This window comes from Rhinatrema bivittatum, chromosome 2 (assembly GCF_901001135.1).
Source record: "Rhinatrema bivittatum chromosome 2, aRhiBiv1.1, whole genome shotgun sequence".
Lineage (NCBI taxonomy): Eukaryota > Metazoa > Chordata > Amphibia > Gymnophiona > Rhinatrematidae > Rhinatrema > Rhinatrema bivittatum.
Window position 1 is genome coordinate 144525161 of NC_042616.1, and position 20942 is coordinate 144546102.

General features: G+C 47.1%; 1 protein-coding gene across 3 annotated transcripts in view; it reads left to right on the forward strand.

The window, feature by feature from the left end:
• Nucleotides 1-4975: 4975 nt before the first annotated feature.
• PIP4K2A (phosphatidylinositol-5-phosphate 4-kinase type 2 alpha) overlaps nucleotides 4976-20942 on the forward strand; it is a 497067-nt gene continuing 481100 nt past the window's right edge. Inside the window, exon 1 of one of the 3 annotated variants that reach the window (XM_029588710.1) lies at nucleotides 4976-5525. In XM_029588710.1, the coding sequence (XP_029444570.1) occupies nucleotides 5385-5525 (141 nt within the window). In that variant the 5' untranslated portion in view covers nucleotides 4976-5384. Of the gene's footprint in view, nucleotides 5526-6156; nucleotides 6268-20942 lie in introns of those variants that run through there. The other 2 variants (XM_029588708.1, XM_029588709.1) reach the window with 2 other exon arrangements.

Genomic DNA, 20942 nt, shown 5'->3' on the forward strand with positions numbered 1-20942 from the left:
CTACTGCAGATCATAGAGAAATAGATTAGAAAAATGACTAGCCATCAGTTGGAGAAAATACAGGAAGGAGAAAGTACGCATGTGATCTATGTCAAATTTTCCTCAGCCGCAAACAGAACAAAATAATTACATCACTTTCTGGGGAAGCCTGGTGGTGGCAGGCCTGGATTTGTCAGTAGGCAAGCTAGGCCTGTGTTTAGGGAGCCAAAAATCTTGGGGGGGAGGGGGGCAGCTGGTTGGCTGAAGATTTATTGCCTTCCAGCTGTGCTCTCTGCTTCCTGATCCAGCCCCTCCCTTCCCAGGCTGCATGCAGGGAACTACATGGGAGGGGGCTGAGCCTGGGGCACAGAGAAAGGGGGATCATTTTAGTAAGATCAGGAGGGGCTGAATGGGTGAGAAGAGAGGCTGAAGGAAGAAAGTGGATGGGGGGGGGGAGGGTAAAGCGGCCGTGTGTGTTTGTCTGTGTGTGTGTGTGTGTGAGAGAGAGGGAGGGAGAAAGAGTGTGTGTGTGTGTGTGTGAGAGGGAGAGAGAGAGTGGGGATTGGTGCTGATGTGTGTGCGCCAGACTGAAAAGATAGAGAGGAGTAGTAAGGGGGACTAGGACCAAAGCACAGTAGAGACCCCTCCCCCACCCACTGCAGTCCAGTTCTCTCTCTCTCTCTCTCTCTTGATCTCAGATTCTATCCCCCAGATCCCGGAATCCCCCCCCCCACACACACACACACACACACACACATGTCCTTCTCCCTCCCCCCTCTCTCAATCCCAGACCCTCCATCCCTTCCCTCTTTTCCTCCAATCTCAGATTCCTGATTTCCCCCTTTCCTCGATCTTCCCCATCTTTCATCCTCCCCAACCCCACTCCTTTCTACCACTCCTCGCCCTCCTCATACTCCTACCCCCTCCCCATTCCTCTTTCCTCCTCATACTCCTTCCCCCCCTCCCCAGTCCTTGCACCTTATGTTCCTCCCCCTCCCCAGTCCTCTTTCCTCCACATACTCCTCCCCCCTCCCCAGTCCTTGCACCTTATGTTCCTCCCCCTCCCCCAGTCCTCTTTCCTCCTCACAGTCCTCCCCCTCCCCAGTCCTCTTTCCTCCTCATACTCCTTCCACATCCCCAGTCCTCTTTCCTCCTCACAGTCCTCCCCCTCCCCACTCCTCTTTCCTCCTCACATTCCTCCCCCTCCCCAGTCCTCTTTCCTCCTCATACTCCTTCCACATCCCCAGTCCTCTTTCCTCCTCACAGTCCTCCCCCTCCCCACTCCTCTTTCCTCCTCACAGTCCTCCCTCTCCCCAGTCCTATTTCCTCCTCATACCCCTTCCACATCCCCAAATCCCTCGGTCCTTCTCAGACTCCTCCCCCATCCCCAGTCCTTGCTAATTTTACTAAGAGTGTCAGATAAGAAAAATATAGAAACTTTAGTAGGTGTTTCCGAACAGGTACCAGAAGTCCCTTACACGTGAAAGATGGCTGGGAAACACTGAATCAATAAAGCTGCTGCCATTGTTACTACTTCTACTGATGGATATTCTGATCTACAGAGAGGAAGCAGTTCAGTGTGAAAGATGGCTTCATGGAACTCCCTTGGGAAATGGGTGGGAAAACTCAGAGACAAAGTTGCAAGACTGAGAAGCTTCTGGGAGAATGAAGCCTACATTGATGAAATGCTTATTGAGGCATAAAAGAGAAAAAACTCTGTAGAGAAGGTGAAACTGGTCTACAAGACGACAGCTGGAGCCAAGTTACTACAGCCACTCGAACCAATACCTCAACCCCAATTTCCCTTGAGCTGAAGAACTGGCATGGAGCCCTTGAGGTGGAGGAGAAGAAACCATTACAGGATGAGGAGGAACCAAAACTTACAAACCCCAAAGCTGCAGGCTCAACAGCCACTGAACCAAGGAGTCAGAGGGTGAAAGTCAGAGGTGTTTCTATAAAGAGGCAGGGTGAGGCGACGGCCTCAGGTAGCAAAATTTTGATCTGGAAAAAAATTCTTTCCCCCCCTCCCCCCATAAACAATGCCCCTAGGGCATGAGCCAGTTACCGGAGAACACACACATTTAAAAATAATATCTGCATTTGGCAGGCTCACCAGTTTGTTCTCCCTCATGCTGTAGAGCTTGGCTGAGCAAGGGGCATGGCAGAAACAAAGGTAAGTATGGTAGGCGGGTGACGTCATGCGGTGTGGATGCCCCTGATGTTCCCGCCATGATGCGTTTAAGAAGGGGGCATGCGCGCGTGCCTAGCTACCCCTGGATGTACAATGGCTGCCGGGAGTACCCACGCTGTCCCGGGCACGCCATGAGGATTGGCGTGTGGAAGCGGAGGCCACCATTCTGCCCAGACTTGGAGCTGCATAGAGAAAGGAAGTGAGCAGCAAAGGTTGCACCGATGGGCGCAACAGAATTTCTAGGGAAATTCTGCTCAAAACATTTAAAATTCTGCATCTTTAAGTAATAACTTTTTTCTATATTAATTTAAAATGTAATTACTAAAGACTGTCATGTATATTGTGCTATTTTGACCAATATAAAGATGCAGAATTTTGGTTTTGTGTGCAAAATTTTACATTTTTGTGCACAGAATTCCCCCAGGAGTAAACTACTACTTAACATTTCTGTAGCACTACTGGACCTACACAGAGCTATACAAACAACACATAAGGGATAGTCCCTTCTTAAAAGAGCTTACAGTCTAATCAAGATAAACATACAGATGGAGACTTGGGAGTTTCTTACGTGGCCTGGCTTTGCCTGTCACTTACATTTTCCCCAGTTTTCCATCATGGGCAGTGGGAGGAGATGTTTGTCTTTTGGGAATCCTCCCCTGGCTGTAACTCAACCTTTATGGGGGAGTCTTTAGTGGTGTATAAATCCCTCTGGAGCATGCTCAGTGGTTTAGTGGGTTGGAGCCAGAGGAGGAGTAGGAACTGTTGATGGTCATTGCACGGTCTCTGGAGGTATTTGACTGGAAGGAGGACAAGGAATTTGATTATTGTTATTGCTATTGAAGATTTTGAGAAGAGTGAACAGTCTGGAAGGAAGGAAGGGCATTCCCCCACCACCACCCCATATCCAGATGGGCTGCATGAAAGATCTTTTTTTTCTTGCCTGAAACATAGAAATGACGGCAGAAGAAGACCAACGGCCCATCCAGTCTGCCCAGCAAGTTTCGCACTATTTTTTTCTTCTCATACTTATCTGTTACTCTTGGCTCTTAGTAACATTTTGGTTCTATTTCCCTTCCACCCCCACCATTAATGAGAGAGCAGTGTTGGAACTGCATCCAAGTGAAATATCTAGCTTAATAAGTTAGGGGTAGTAACCGCAGCAATAAGCAAGCCACACCCATGCTTATGTGTTTACCCATACTAAATAATTCAGTCCTTGTTGGTTGTTGTCTGTGTATAGATCCACTTTTCTTCATTCCCCCTACTGTTGAAGCAGAGAGTTATGCTGAATAAGCATTGAAAGTGAAGTATCAGACTTTCTCCCCTGCAGTTGAAGCAGAGAGCTATGCTGGATAAGCATTGAAAGTGAAGTATCAGACTTTCTCCCCTGCCGTTGAAGCAGAGAGCTATGCTGGATATGCGTGAAGTCGTGAAGTATCAGTCTCTCTCCCCTGCCGTTGAAGCAGTGAGCGATGTTGGATGTGCATTAAAATGAAGTATCAGACTTTCTCCCCTGCCGTTGAAGCAGAGAGCTTTGCTGGATATGCTTGAAGTATCAGTCTTTCTCCCCTGCCATTGAAGCAGAGAGCTTTGCTGGATATGCTTGAAGTATCAGTCTTTCTCCACTGCCGTTGAAGCAGAGAGCTATGCTGGATATGCATTGAAAGTGAAGTATCAGGCTTATTTGGTTTGGGGTAGTAACTGCCATAACAAGCAATCTACTCCCCTGCTTTTTGGTGGATGCAAATCCTTTTTTCCACATTTCCTCTTGCCGTTGAAGCATAGAGCAATGCTGGAGTCGCATTAACAGCAAGGGGAAAGAGAAGAAAGAACTTCTGAAGTCAGGAGTCTTGAAGAGATTTTTGAGAGTTTGGCTTACGGTTAGAGATTTTTTGACTTGTTGAACCCTGTTAGGGTTTTTGAACATGGAAATTTTTCCATCTTTTTGTCCAGTTTATGCTGGAGCTACACTCCAGTTAACCTACTTTTAAAGAGGAGGGGGTTCTGGAACATGGATGGTGGTGGAGAATGGAGGAGACCAATAACGAGACACAGAATTGTCCAGGAAACTATGATTTTTCTAACTCATATCTTTTTTGATGGTGTTTTTTATTTTCACCCTCTTTGCCTGGCTTCTTATTTTTAAATTGAAGTAAAGTATCTTTATTTTGAACACCACCTGGACTTTATTGGTTTATGTTTGTGCTCTGCTTCTGGTGAATGGACAGGGAGTGAGCTGCCTGCTATTGGATTCTTGTGCTGACATTCACTTCCTTGCGCCTATTTTGAGTTTTCTTCATCATCCAGCTGGAGTGTGGGCCGTTGGAGTTAGTCAAAACTGACCCTGCCAGGGGCCCGGGAAGTTAGCTTCCCCCCACCGGACTTGAACCCCAGTAAACAGTAGCGCCCTTGACGATGTCAGCAACACATGCAGGGCTACAGCTACACCTATACGACAATGGTTAAAATTAGTTGGTTAATTAGGTGGACAATCAGACTAAAGATTTAAAAGCAGCCACAAAATATAAAAATAGTAAAAGATCTTTCATCCTTTGAAACACTTTTTTTTTTTTCCCTTTCGTGCTTAACAATTTGCCTTATACGAGTCCCTTGCACACGATCAGAGCAGCAAGCACCTCTTCCCGTTCGGGAGTGAAAAGGTTCCCAGGCTCGGGAATATTTTTTTTTTCCTCCCTCCCGCGCGGTTTTCGCTCCCCGAAGCGCGTCCCGTAACCAGCAAGCCTCGCTCGGGCGAGAGGTTGTGTTCGTTTGCGTGCGTAGCGTGCGCGAGCGGACGCGGGCCGGGCCCGGCCGCTCTTCCCTTCCCTTCCCTCCCCCCTCCGCCAGCTGTCAGTCAGGCAGCCTCCCGCAGCCGGAAGCGCGGCGGAGCTGCAGGGAGGAGAAGCTGCGAGCAGATACGAAGCCCAGCAGAGTGGGAGCCGGCTGCACGGAGGGCGAAGGAGCGGCAGCCTCAGCCCGACCCTGGGATACGGGCTCAGCTGCTCGCCGGCGGGGATTACAGTTTCCTTTTTTTTTTTTTTTTTTTGCCGTATTGCCGGCGTTGCAGGATTTTTTTAAAAATATTGTTACAGCTGTGCCCCCTTTTTTTTTATTGACGAGTTGAATCCCCAGCCCTGTGCCGCCTTCTTCGGGCAGTGCAGTGCGCTCCCCCCCCCCCCCCCAGCCACCTTCGCTCATCGGCAGCCCCCGAGCCATGGCCGCGGCCAGCAGCATTGCCTCCGCCGTGGCGAGTAAAACCAAGACCAAGAAGAAGCACTTCGTGGCTCAGAAAGTGAAGCTGTTCCGGGCCAGCGACCCGCTCCTCAGCGTCCTGATGTGGGGAGTCAACCACTCGGTAAGAGGAGCCGCCGCCGCCAGTCGCCCAGATGTGCCGCGCTGCCCCCCCGTCCCAGCTTCACTTCTCGCCCAGCTGCTGCCGCCGCTCACCTTTAGCCGCAGCTCTCCCCATTAATATTAATAGTCTGTGCGGTCTGCAAGGTGACGGGCACGGAGAGAGACTGCCTGCCGCGGCTCCCTCGCATCGCTGCTGCTCCTCCGAAATGTTTTGTGCCGAGGCGGGCGACTTAATGACGGCTTAAGGGGTGGCGGGCGCTGCTTGCAAGGGGGCGACGAGTGTCAGGCTGCGGTGGGGGAGCCCCGGTGCGAGTCGTCCTGGCCCCGGTAGTGAGATCGTGCAGGAGGGGGGGAGCAGCAGCCCCCGCCCCCGTGGGCGCCCGGCGATCCCCGACCCCGTCTGCCGCTTGCTTTCTTCCTGACGCTTACGGTGCCGACCGATTCCTGGAGTTTTTTTTTTTTAACCCGGGCAAGGTTAATCGGAGGAGAGGAAAGCAAAGGGGGACGTGATCCAGGCAGCCGCCGGTGACAGAAGCCAGAAAAGTTGGCAGATAGCCGCCTTGAATTCTGACCTGTTGTGCCTAGGCGCGTAAACAACAACAACAACAAAAAAAAAAAAGCTGCAACTTTTTGACTAACGTAATACATTTATGAATCGCGCTGCATCTGCCCTCTCGGTGCGATGATTGTGGGCGGCCCAAAGATGGGTTCAAACGAAACGTTATTCGTGGAAAAGTTAAGAGGTGCGTAATGTGCAAGCCTACGGCTTATAACGCCGACGTAAACCATTAGCTAGCGGGTGAGCTTGCACCAGACCCGGCGGGGTCCCTCCTTCCGAGGCCGGGCTGGGAGCTGCCCGGTGCCCGGAGAGGGCAGTGAATGTTCGCGGGGCTCCCGGTGCGCTTCGCTGTCCAGCGCTGCAGGCGGGAGAGCGGTCACTGCCATGTGCGCTGCCTTCTCCCGTGCTCTGACTGGCACCTCACACCGATGGAAAGGAGGAGGCAGCCTTGCGGCACTGGGGTGGGGAGGAAGAATGTGTGATCACATCGCTGCCCCTTATTCAAGACAGTCTTTTATCTGGAGGAGCACCCTAACCAGCACAGGCTTAGCTGAGTGACAGAGGGTGGCTTGTGCTATAAATCAGAAGACACTCAGCCCTTGAATATTAGAGTTCCTGCGCCTTGCATTAAACCTGATACTAAGGGGGTAAAGAAAAAATGGGATTTACTTTCTTGCTGAATTGGCCGGTGACTGTGCCTTAGAGTTGGTTTTTGTTTCTGTCCTTAGGGGTTGCTGGGCTTGGTGCCTTTCTCATCCTCACAAATTTAAACTGTGTGTCCTGGTTGGGTTATTGTGACGCCCGTTCAGCAGAGCTGTGCAATAGCACTGTAAACTCTATCAGAGGTAGAGAATATATTAAAACCATAATGACAGAACTATAAGAATTATTATAAACAAGCTTTTATGTGGGGGAAAAAAAAGGTGTGTGGTTTGATTTGGATCAAAGGTGAGTTACATTTCAGGTACTGTGTATGTTTCCCTTTTCCCAGAGAGCTTTACAATCCAAGGCCTTATTTACTAAGCATCTTTACCTTTAGTAAATAAGCACCAAAGTTTGTACTGGAGGGTAAAGTGATTTGCCCAAGGTCACAACGAGAAAAGTAGGATTTAAACCCTGTCCTCACTGGTTGTGAGTCCTGCTGCTCTAACCACAAGGCTACTCTACTCTGTGAAATCAGCTGAAATATTCCCAGTACAGCAGTCAGCTTTGTAGTACTTTGAAGCACATTTGCAGCCTGCGCTGGGAAACTTGAATTCTCTTGCACTTCATAAGCTCCGGCTGTCAGAAAGCTGCTCTGCAGTCGGAGAACCCCTGATAAGAGCCAGGAGACATCAGCTGGGCTTCCACTGAGGGGCACGGGGGGTACAAGGTAGGGTAAGCTGTTCCCAATGTGTGACTGACTGGTTCCCTTAACTTTGAAGTTTATTTTGAACTCCTGTGGATGGGTGCCAGATATTGTTTAATAATGGAAAACTCGGTGGTATGAAAATTTCATGTTAAATTCTCCTTCTAATTAATAATAATAATAATAATAATAATGATGATGATGATGACGATCAAAAGACATGGTGGTTGAGGGATTTCAAATGGAATGTAGTGCTTTCTACAAAAAGGTTTTTTGTTGATATTTCCTGCCATAAACTTTTGCTTTTACTGTTTAGAAAGAATGAGTTATTTATGGTATGTGCCAGCAAATTACATTGCTTAAAGAAAGGGGGGGAAAAATGTGGGACTCATTCAGATCTGAAGCTTGTCAGTTTTATGCAAATAAGTTAAATGCAGATTTTATTGTAGCTTCCAAACAAGAATCTCCCTCAACCTTTTCATTAATATGCAAAAATAATCTAAACATTCAGACTGCCTTTCAGGATGAAAAAGAAAACATTGTTTTATGATATTTATTCATAATCTTTTTTTTTTTTTTTGTATATTCCGCTTATTAGTTACATGTTTCCAAAATAACATTAAGCTGCCATCCCAGTTTACAGCAGAATCCTGTCTTCCAGTTTAAATGTTAACAATTTCTTCTCTTTACTGTGATGTTTGTACTCAAGGCCCCCCTCCCCTCCCCCCGCCTTGCAGCTCATACTGTGGAGTATGTAGGGGCTGCACTGTGCCCTGTGCTGCGTGGGAAACGGGCAGCTTGGTCAGAAGTGAAATGTCGGCCCTTCTCTGCTGAACTCGGGTAACGCTGCTGATGTCGTATGAGGCCCACTTTTTACTTACAAAGTGGGGCCTGGACTGCTTTTCCCTGAAAGGCCCTGGTTTGCAGTGGGCAACCCATAACTTCCTTTGCAGAGCAGAGTTGCATTTAGACATCTAGACTGCACTTCAGATGTTAAGCTGTAACTGAGGGCATCTGTGTTGTTGTGTGAAACGAGTTTTTATGATGATCAGTTTACCGCGCCACAGCGCTTCTACGTCCTCAGCTGAGTTTTGTTTTTAAATCTGGTGTTTGCTTATGGTGACGACCTTCTCATAGTTTATCTCTTATTTATGTATTTATTTATTTATTATTAGGAAGGAAATGGTTAAGAAAACGGAAAATGTCATAATGCCTCTATATCGCTCCATGGTGAGACCGCACCTGGAAGACTGTGTACAATTCTGGTTGCCGCATCTCAAAAAAGATATAGTTGCGATGGAGAAGGTACAGGGAAGGGCAACCAAAATGATAAAGGAAATGGAACAGCTCCCCTATGAGGAAAGGCTGAAGAGGTTAGGGCTGTTCAGCTTGGAGAAGAGACGGCTGAGGGGGGATTTGATAGAGGTATTTAAAATCATGAGAGGTCTTGAATGGGTAGATGTGAATTGGTTATTTACACTTTCGGATAATAGAAGGACTGGGGGGCATTCCATGAAGTTAGCAAGTAGCACATTTAAGACTAATCAGAGAAAATTCTTTTTCACTCAACGCATAATAAAGCTCTGGAATTTGTTGCCAGATGATGTGGTTAGTGCAGTTAGTGTAGCTGGGTTCAAAAAAGGTTTGGATAAGTTCTTGGAGGAGAAGTCCATTAACGGCTATTAATCAAATTTACTTAGGGAATAGCCACTGCTATTAATTGCATCAGTGGCTTGGGATCTTCTTAGTGTTTGGGTAATTGCCAGGTTCTTGTGGCCTGGTTTGGCCTCTGTTGGAAACAGGATGCTGGTCTGACCCAGCATGGCAATTTCTTATGTTCTTATGAGTACCCTGTAAGGAATTGTGCACATTAATGTTAATTTACATAGTTACCCTTGGGTTTGAGGCACAGAGAGACTTTTCCCATTTTGAGCCTGATTTACCAAGCTTTCCCCCCCTAGACACAGAATGGGGGTGGGAGGGGGGAGCCCTGGTGAAGCGGTCCCTTTGCATGTCTGGGGAAAATGCTCAGCAGATAGAAAGCTCTCCTCAGCTGGAGCCAGAGTGAATTGCTGAAGGACACTGATGGAGTGGTGGGAGGGGAGTTCACCAGGGTCCCCCTTTTCATACCCCATTGTGCCAGGACTAATGTACAATGTGAAGTTTTATCTGGCATGTATCATCTGCCTGCTGTTATCTAGTGAGAAGACAATAATAAGCTCGCACAGACCGAGCCACGCTAAGTAACATGAAGGTGAAACACACGCCGTGACCCCCCCAAGCCACTTTATTAAACTCCTTGGGCTGGTTTGAAAGCTTTGATGTTACCACGAGCCTTGAGAAACCAATTGGAAGTGAGCCAGCACCTTGGGTACTTTTTTTTTTTTTTTTTTTAAACTAAGATGGCCCTCGTTTGTAAGACTTGGAAGTGTTTTAAAGCTGTTCTGAGCACAATATTGTTCTGCTAGGCCCCCTCCCAGTACATAGCATGCCATCAGCGTGGAATAAAAGAGTAAGGAAACCATTAGGATTGGAAACAGAGGCAACAAGTCATCTCCCGTCGGGGAAGTCGCCTTGTATTTGTGGTTTTAAAGGCACGACTGAGTGAGAGGTTGTGTAATACCGAGCCCAGTAAGAGAGAGAAGACCCCACATCTGGCCGGCCATCCCCAGGCTCGGCGTTTCACCGCTTGTAATTACTGCGGTGGTTTTCCATGGAAATCCAGCACTTGGCACGGAGCACTGTCTCTCAGTGAGCGAGCGGCTGTAAGGAAAAGTGCTTTCTAGTGATAACCACCACCAATAACCCTTAAATATTGTGATCTTCAGTAGACATGTGCTCAAGAGAAAAATCAAGTGGCCTGTGTTCAGGCGCTGAAGGAAGTGCATTCATCAGCCGAGCAAAGCTTTGAGAAATACACTGTGAAGGAGAGAGAGAAACAGCTGTTACATGGCTACTTTCGCTCCTGCAGCCCCCAAAGCCTGGGATTTACACTCTCTCTCTCTTTAGTGTGTGTTTCCTGTACCCTTCCTCCACTTATCCCAGGGTACTGTCACTGCTTCTAATGGACCTTCATGTGCCCCTATGACTAGGGCTGAGCCCCATGGCACCCTGGACTCCCAGTGCTCTTCTTGCAGCACTGGGAGTCAAAGATCCCTGAGAACAGGTCAAGAGCGTGAGCACCGCACAGGTTCAACCTACGGAAAGAGCCACTCGAAGCAAGTTTAGGAGCAGTGGTGGTGCCACAAAGGAGATTGTGGAGGTTGAGAAGAATCAGAGCACTGGTGGGAGGAGGTGCCCTAGGGGAGGGAATGGGCAGTGGTGTGAGGACTGGAGGAAAGAGAGAGAGAGGGAGAAGGGGGGGGGGGCAAAGAGAGAGAGAGAGAGCATCAGGGTGGGTGGGGGACGAGATGGGGCCAAAGGATAGAGTGGGCACCCTGGGTTTTGGGTCCTTTTGGTTTTACAGACACTGCTTCCTTCCCCTCCTCAGTCCAAGAATGTGTTGGAGTGACAAAAGCAGTTGCCTCGGGGCTCCTGTCCAGAGATGATCCCTGTTGGTCAGTGGGCCATCATGGACCATTTGCCACTTCTCTCCTTCTCTCTCAGCCTGGTGAGTGCTTCTGGACGCACACTACAGGAGTGAGAGCACTTGTGGTGGTTCTGTGGAGAGCAGATGTTTGCTCCTCCTTTTTTTCTTTAATGTTTGGTGGTGCAATTGCACTAACCACAAGTGGGGGGATGAAATGTGATTGGATAAATGAATAAATAGATACTAAATAAACTTTAAATCCGTTGTCAACTAATATGCTGAAGGCCCATATAAAATGTCATGAGAATGTACAGATAAAACTCATACGAAATGAGCTACAAAGTAAACTCAAATACAGAAACAACTCACATGAATGATGCAAATGAACCCATAACAATTAATGAAAGAAATGCTCTGGCTTTGTTTGTACTATTTAGGAATTGTGTCTGTATGTGAGCTTCCTTTGAATGGTCTGCACAGAGCACATTTCATATATGTTTGATCTGTACATTCTCATGACTTTTTTATATGGGCCTTCAGCATACCACTAATTGAAAATTGTATTAACATTTATCAACTTTTCTTATTTCTTCATTTATCCAATCACATTTCATTTCCCTGTTTGCCTCTGCTTGTTGTTAGTACAATTGCATACGGATCTGGAGTGCCTTATCCTCCTCCCACCTCAAAAGGAGTCAGTGAGTGCTGCATCTGTACAGGAGCAGAAGTCAGACCCTGGAATCAAATCCGGGCGTCCTGCAGGGAAGCGCACTTTCCGGGCGTCCTGCAGGGAAGCGCACTTTCCGGGCGTCCTGCAGGGAAGCGCACTTTCCGGGCGTCCTGCTGGGAAGCGCACTTTCCGGGCGTCCTGCTGGGAAGCGCACTTTCCGGGCGTCCTGCAGGGAAGCGCACTTTCCGGGCGTCCTGCTGGGAAGCGCACTTTCCGGGCGTCCTGCGGGGAAGCGCACTTTCCGGGCGTCCTGCTGGGAAGCGCACTTTCCGGGCGTCCTGCAGGGAAGCGCACTTTCCGGGCGTCCTGCTGGGAAGCGCACTTTCCGGGCGTCCTGCTGGGAAGCGCACTTTCCGGGCGTCCTGCTGGGAAGCGCACTTTCCGGGCGTCCTGCTGGGAAGCGCACTTTCCGGGCGTCCTGCTGGGAAGCGCACTTTCCGGGCGTCCTGCAGGGAAGCGCACTTTCCGGGCGTCCTGCAGGGAAGCGCACTTTCCGGGCGTCCTGCTGGGAAGCGCACTTTCCGGGCGTCCTGCAGGGAAGCGCACTTTCCGGGCGTCCTGCTGGGAAGCGCACTTTCCGGGCGTCCTGCAGGGAAGCGCACTTCGCTGCTCCTGAGCTGACATGTTGGGCCCCGTGCCTTTCCCAGGCAACGACTTCCGTTTTGATTTTCTGTTTTGGTTTTCATTCGCTCTGTGCCGGTGTTATTACATAATCATTTATTCGTGTTTGCAGATGGTGTTAGGTTGTGTAATTTTATTTCTTATTTTTTTCAAAATTGAAACATGATTTGAGAGTTCTCCTTTTTAAGTAATGCCAAATGGTTTTCCCAGACGCTCCAGGGTCCTCCATCTATGCAAAGGGTGCAAGTTTTATAGATTTCACTCTAAGAAGTCCTAGGATGACTTAAAATGGACTGGAAATCAGCAGATGCATAACAAAAGCATAATAATAGATGGAAAAGGACCAAAGAGGGTACAGCAGTTCAGATGGGAGCATCCCTATTACAACTTGGAATTGGCTTTTAATACTGTAATGAGCATGATTTATTTTGTTGCACTGTAAATCATGACAGACTTGCTAGTTAACATTAAGCAAAATGTGTAGGAATGATTCCATCGATTTAACTTAAGCTGGGAGTGACACATTGACTATATGACAGCCAAAGCCAATAGAAGAGCTGGCATCTTCACTCTGTTCATAGCAAAATAATTACTTGTTTTCAAAGTCTGCTGCTCTTTCATTCAGTTTGTCTGGCCCACGAGCAAGTGGTGTCAAGACCCCAGACCAGTGTGTTCTGATGCTGGTCTAGGGTCTCTGGGAACCGCTTATGTCATGGGACAGATGGGGGTTGGACTGGGAAGCACTAATTGATTGTGAAAAAAAAGCTTGTTAAATTGCACACCCAACTAGCGTCTGGCCCATTGAGCAAGCAATATATGGTACAATTTTTTGGAAAACCAGGGATTCCACTAAAGAATAAAAGATTTGTTTCTAATTTCAGAGCACAGGTAACAGAAATGTTGCGCTAACCATAACTGTATTACGGGAAGCTCTAACTGGATTTTTTTTTTCTTTAATCAAAATTTGACATGGGGGTTTCCCATATTATCTCATGTGCACTGTATTTTTGGCTTGGATTTTTGTCTGTAATTCATGTGTCTTCCATTGGTTCCCGCAAGTATGATGTTCAGTTTCTTCCTTTTCCTCTTTCAGCAAATGAGAAATTACTAGTTACCTGACGATTTCCTTTTCTTTAGGACAGTCAGATGAATCCAGAACAAGAGGGTTTTGCACCTCTACCAGCAGATGGAGACAGAGCAAACTGACGTCACAGTACATATATCCCTGCAGTGACATCAGCCTGCCAGTATTTTTTTTCAAAAGCAAATTGTGGACAGACTAGCAAAAAATGTGATTAAAAACAGATAACCATGTCAATACTTAGCAGGAAGCACTGAGCTCAGACAAGAAATGGACTGGACTAACACAGGGATTACTGGTAACACATAGTCACACAAGAGGACTATAGTACAATCATTCGGAGGCCAAGGGAGGGAAGCTGGATTAATCTGACTGTCCTAAAGAAAAGGAAATTATCAGGTAATTAGTAATTTCTCTTTTCTTAGCATCCAGTCAGGTGAATCTAGAACAAGTGGGATGTACCTAAGCTATTCCCAAATAGGGTGGGAGGCTGTCTATGGTCCTGTCAAAACTGCACGTGCAAAGGCTGCATCCTCCCGGGCCTGCACATCCAGATGATAATACCTGGAAAAGATGTGTAAGGAGGCCATGTCGCAGCTCCGCAAATTTCAACTGGAGACAGCAGCCTGACTTCCACCCATGACACTACCTGAGCCCTAGTGGAATGAGCCCTAACCTGACTAGGTAATGGCTTCCAGCATCAACGCATGCTGCCATGACTACCTCCTTAATCCAGCAGGCTATTGTAGTCTACGAGGTCAACTTTTTTTGTTTAGTACCGCTGTGTAGGACAAACAGGCGATCCGTTTTACTTAAAGGCTCTTGGATGTCTTTTGACATCCAAGGGTGTCATCCAACAGATGATACTCCCCTATGTCTCTCTCTCTGTCCAGAGATGACAGGGAGATGGACTGATTCAAGTGAAATTCAGTGACCACCTTCAGTAAAAAAAGAAGGAACAGTATGCAGTTGTATCGCCCCTGAAGTCAACCGGAGGAAGGGCTCCTGGCAAAACAAGGCCTGCAGCTCGGAAACTCTCTGTACAGAACAAATTGCCACAAGAAACACTTTTCAAGGTCAGTAAGCGCAAGGACCCGCTAAGAAATCCAAGACCAAAATAAGACTCCTTAAGGGTACTGAAAACCTCAAGGGAGGATGAAGATGTTTCAATTCTTTCAGGAAACGGGCCTCATCAGGATGAGCCGACAAGGAACCACCATTCACCTGGTCCCTGAAACAGGCAAGAGCCGCTACTTGTACCTTTAAGGAATTAAGGGCCAAACCTTTATTCAAGCCATCCTGCAAAAATTGCAAAATGAGCGGGATCTTGGCCAAAAGAGGACGAGTACCTTAATCCTCACACCAGGCCTAAAACGCTCGCAGACTTGCACATAGACCAAGGAAGTGGAGAACTTTCTAGCTCTAAACAAAGTGGAAATCACTGCCACTGAGTATCCACATTTCAGCAATCAAGCCTTCTCAAGGGCCATATACAGTAAGACAAAACCGAGATGGATATTCGTGAAGAACCAGACCCTGACTTAGCAGGTACCTGTGTGCTGGAAGATGAAGGGGTGAGTCTCCCGGGAGCTGCCGCAAATTCGCATACCATGGCCTCCTGGGCCATTCTGGAGCAACCAAGAGCACCATCTCTCTGTGGCGCTCAATCTTTCGGATCAATCTGCTCAACTGGGGCCATGGAGGAAAGGCATACAGCAACTTGGCTTCTGGCCACTCCTGTACCAGGGTATCGATCCCCAATGACTTTGGATCTCTCCTGTGACTGAAGAATTGCAGAACTTTCACATTGCGAGAATTCGCCAGGAGGTCTAGGAACGGGAGACCCCAGCAATCCAGAATCAGCTGAAATGCCTTGTCTGACAAGGCCCATTCTCCTGGGTCCAGAATCTCCTTGCTGAGAGAGTCTGCTCTTATATTGTCATTTTCTGCTATCTGTGAGGCTGAGAACATCTGGAGATGCATTTCTGCCCATTCCATAAGCTGATCTATTTCCTGCAACATTTGCTGGGTCTTGTTTCCTCCCTGCCGATTGATGTAAGCCACAGTTGTTGCATTGTCTGACACTATCCAGACCAACTGAACTGCAAACATGCCAACCAGACCGCCTTGGCTTCTAGCTGATTGATGTTCCAGAGAGATTCTTCTGCATTCCAGCACCCTTGCACCATCAGCTCCTGACCGTGAGCTCCCCCATCTGTTGTCGGTACTAGCCAGTCTGGTGGTGCTAGGGAAACTCCCTTCCTTAGATGATCCACCTGCAGCTACCACTGCAGTTGGGAGGAAACTTCCATTGGAAGGTGAAGCAGAATCGAATAGTCCTGAGGCGCGGGTTCCACCGAGACAGCAGGGAGCGCTGTCCCTCGCCCATGGGACCACTTCCAGGGTCGCTGCCATTAATTTTTTTTTTTTTTTTAAACATCCTCTCCTTGACAGACATGCTCACAGAATCGCACATGGGGTGCATGAGGAGAGAAGTCATCCATACCTGTAGTGGCATAGACTGATCTGCTCCCTGTACAGGATCAAATGAGCAAAAAAAAAAAAAAACTCATGCCCCTGGAAAAGTGCAAGTGCTGGCAGTCATTCCTCCTCTTACAGCGGAGTCCAGGGTCTGCTGGACGGAGCTGAACCATCAACTTCTGAAAGCGCGTTTCTGGCAGGAAAACCTTGTCCTGCTTCATGTCGAACCAAACCCCGAGGTATTCCAATGACTGAGCAAGATGAAGACTGCTCTTGGCCAGGTTCCAACACCCAGCCGAGCTCCTGCAATAGGGAGATCACCTTGTGGGTCACTCTGCTGCTGTCTTCCAGCGACTTGACTCAAATCAGCCAGTTGTCCAAATTCAGATCCCATTGTTTCTCAATTCTGCTGCCATTACCACCATTACCTTGGAAAAGGTCTTTGGGATGGTGGCCAAACCAAAGGGCAGGGCCCGAAACTGATAATGGCATCCCAAAACTGTTTCCACAAAAAGCGTTGATGCTCTAGTCGGATGGGAATATGACGGTACACTTCAGTCAGATCCAAAGAGGTCAGAAATTACCCCGACTGTACAGCCATTATTACCGAATGCAATGTTTCCATGCAAAAATGCGTCACCTGCAGATAATGGTTGACACCTTTGAGATCCAGGATGGGATGAAAGGAGCCCTCCTTCTTGGGTACAATGAAATAAATGGAATATTGACCCATATTTTCTTGAGATGGTACTGGAACCACACCCCTCAGACTGAGGAGCCTTGCCATTGTAGTTTCCACTGCCTGCTTCTTCTGTGGTGAGTGGTAGGAAGACACCATGAACAAGGCGAAGGAAGTGGAGAACTTTCTAGCTCTAAACAAAGTGGAAATCACTGCCACTGAGTGTCCACTCCAGCACATATTCTTCTCGTATCACCTCCAGGACCCATTGATCTGCTGTGTTCTCGATCCACCTCTGATAGGGGGATGCCGCTCTCTCTTCTATCTCATATTCCCAGGGGTGGGTTGGCAAACTTTCATTGGGGGGGGTCGGAAGGTTCCACTACCTGAACCCTTGCCCCTTTTGGCTGTCGAACGAAAGGACTGAGACCTACTTAAATGTTGAATTCTCTGAATGGTCATTCCTCTATAGGGACGAAAATGCCTGGATCCTCTAGTACGACCTCTCATGTTAAAAGCGCGGGGCGTCTGCTTCTTATCCTCTGGCAAACAAGGAACTGGAGATTCACCCCACTTACTGGCCAGCTTTTCCAACTCGCTCCCAAATAATAGTGAACCTTTAAAGGGCAATTTGGTAAGGTTAGCCTTGGAGGTTGCATCAATTGACCAATTTTTCAGCCATAACTGATGCCTGGCATTTTCTATGGAAGCCACATCTCTGGCTGAAGAGTGGACCAAATCACAGCCCGTATCTGCCAAAAACGCAGCAGCTGGCTCCAAAATGCCCTGGAGTTCATCTCAGAGTCATCGACCTCTTGGGAGAGATGCAAACAAGATCGAGCCACCAGGGAATAACAGGAAGCGATCTGCAAGCTCATTGCCACTGCATCAAATGCTTGCTTAAGGATAGTCTCAATCCTTCATCCTTCAAGGCCACTCCTCTTTCCACGGGAATAGTGGTCTGTTTGGAGACTGCACACACAAGTGCATCTACCTTCAGAAAATGTAAACGCTCTCTTGCCACTGGATCCAAAGGGTTTAGGCCTTCCAAAACCCGAACCCCTTTGAAATTAGCCTCTGGGGTGCCCCACTCAAGATCAATTAATTCTTGAATGGCTTCTATCACAGGGAAAAAAGAAGAGGCCTTATGCAAGGAAACCAAAATGGGATTTTTCTTCGGCTCAGTCACAGTGTCTGCCCCAGGATCTCCGAGCATTTTCAAGGACTCGGAAATCAGAGCTGGCAGTTCATCTTTATGAAAGAATCATAGCATAGTTCTATACGGTTCCAGTCCTGGAGGAATTTCACCATCCTCAAGGGAGTCAGGATCAGCATCATCATCCGTGCCACTGGACCTCCATTGGGAAGTCCTGCTGTCATTCTAGCAATGCTCTAGCGCTTAACAGAAGGTCCTGGCAGGGTTCCTACCTGTGACTGTGCTCTGTGAGTATTAGAGAGGGCTGAAGATTGTGCCTGGAGAAAGGATTGCAATCCCTGGAAAAATTCTACCCCCGAAAAGGTAGATGCATCCAATCCAGGAGGTTCTTGAGGCATACTCAGTGAGCTACTGTCCCCTGCTGAGGAACCAGTTAGTGGAGTTCCAAAATCAGGCGCCCCACTTGAGCATCTGCACCCAGGCCTATATCCGGCTGGGAAGAGCCAAGCTTAGTGAAATCAGAGGAAGGCAATTCTCCCTAGCCTCCAACCGTCTCTCCTGGCTGAGGTGCCCAAATATGAGAGACAGTACAAAGAGAAAGGTACTTAGGTTTCTTAGGCATAGGTGCCATTATAGCTAACAGTGCACTTGAGCGGCGGTCAGAGACATGCATCTAGCTTTTATGTTTTTTTTTTTTTGTATGGCCAAAAATACTAGGCGTCCAGCCTAGGCATCCAAAAATTAGGCGTCCAACACTTAGGCGTCTCACACCAAGGCATCCAAAACTTAGGCATCCCAAAAATAAATGCCGTAAAACAATTTAAGTGCACAATAAAACTTGTGCGCACAGGTAAGCGTGCAACCACTTAAGGAACCACCTAACTTAGATGCACATAATACAAGGCCCGTCTAAAGCATCCAAAACCTGGACGCACAGCTAGATGCACACGCCAAACCGACAATCCTGTAGAGGGCAGCCTTAAAAAGTGTGCAAAATGCCATTGCAGCCTACCACACAGAACGCAGTGAAAAAGCCTCAGAGCGAGGCCTAGCCTACAGAGGCTGCTCAACCTGCCAGGCTGCCCACGTCCCTCGACCTCCCACGAAGTGGGACGAATGTTGGAACGGTGTGCCGAGGCGGTTCCGCCATAGTGGTTCTAGCAGCCAGCTGTGTTATTCCTGGGGGAAAGGAGAAGTCTTTGTTAGCCGTGGTTCTCAACTCTGTTCTGAGGAAATACTCAGCCCGTTTGGCTTCTGGGATATCCACAGTGAATATGCAAATGAGATATCTGCATGCACCGCCTCTATTTAATGCAAATGTATCTCATGCGTGTTCACGGTGAACATCCCGGAAACCAGCCTTGATGGGTGTGTCCCAAGGACTTGGTTAAGAACCACTGATTTATAGGACCCAAAAAATAAGATTGTAACATAATCTCTCTTGTGGATCATTTTGAAAGTATCTCAGTTTACAAAGATCCCCAATTTAGAAGCATATTTACTATGCATTGTTTCCACTTTGATAAATTTCATACCTTTCTTTAATGAGCATATTTTATGTCTATAGCGATTCATTTTCAAACATTTTACTGTCTCTTAATTAAAGTAGCCTTAGAAAAGCATTGAGGCAATTCCAAGAAACAGATTTACTCAATTTTGTATTTAAAGACAATTTCAAAGATTAAATCATCAGCAAGCCATATCAGCATATATAATGTGCTCCAAACCACAGTTTTCAGAAATAGTACATATGTATTTGTTGATATGCTGCTTGCCTTGATACGACATATGAAATGCATTTAGATTGAATATACAGAATGCGTGGGTCTTTGTATTATGTCTGAGTCTTTAAATAAAAAAAGGTTTGTTTTAAATGGTATATTTTATATTAATTATAAAATCAGTCAAATATAAAAAGTATACATTATGCAGAATGGGCATAGAAAAACATCAGTAGTAAAAACAAAATCTGAATTATAATCTTCGAGGAAAGGCTAAGTATGGACCATAAGTCATAAAAAGGGATCAAAGCCCTTTTGGGAATTTGAACCTGCCGCATGATATTCAGAGAAGAATTATTCTTCTTATACAACCCACACACAAGTACAGGTAAATGAGCTCCAAACTCTATAGTTTGGAAATGGTTGCCAGATTTGAAAACCAAATACTTCCTCACTGAAAGAGAGACTATGGGGCAAAAGGATTTTCCATGTATTTTTATACCTGCAGAGCCAAGCTCTGAAATAGGTGATGTGGAATGAAAGCTACAGCAAACTAACTAGGATGTGATTCAAGAATTATAGTTGGGATGCCAAGATAAGAAAACCCTCGGCAGAATATTTTGGATCAAATGGTCATAACAGGCTGTATAGGAATTAAGAAAGCATTTGAGAAAGTTGGGTCTTCAAAAATCTATAGCGTCAAATAATGCAATCTTTAAATCTAAAATTGGTGCAAACTTATTAGAGATGTGGAAAAAAATCTCCAGAAACTCGCTTTAAGACTTGATGCAGGATTAGACACACAGGAGTCCATTTTCAGTTGCTGTCTGGCCAGCAAACCTTAGCCAGAAAAATGGGCCATTTCTGAGATGAAAGCCCCACTTCACCTGTGGAAGTGCGTCTGTGAAGATGATATCCGGTGCCATTTGCACGTGGCCAGACAAATGGTGGGATTTGAAACTTTCCACTGGCTGACCGCCTCCTCATTATCCAGCTAAGTAGTTAAACAGTTAAAACGTAGCCAGGATAACTTAGAGGCATTCTGGGGGCATTTCCAGCCATGCCGAAGAGCAGTCGTAAGATAGGGTACATTCAACAGTGCAGCTGCGCCAATGAATATCCAGCCAAAGGTAGCCAGGTAAGTTCCAACCCTGCCCACCCGAGGCACCGGTAAAATAGCGTGCGTGTGCCAGGCTTTCATGTACTGTAAATTTACCCAGACCGAACGGAGCCATTCCCAGTGGTAGGGCTGGGAAAGGGTTTCGCCCTTCCATGCACACGTTTCCATTTTCAAAAGGACACACGTAAACTTTCCCGAGAAATTTCAGTATGCATTAAAAGGCAGAATTATATGGGGGTCTTTTTTTTTTTTTTGTGGGATAATTTTCAAAAGAAATCGTGCTTTAAAAATTCATGTAAGTTATGCGCATGCTTGCCATCTAGTTTCCGTGAGCTGATACGAAATGAACCCTATAGGGGGAATTTTCAAACTGTTTGCATGGGTCTTAACTTT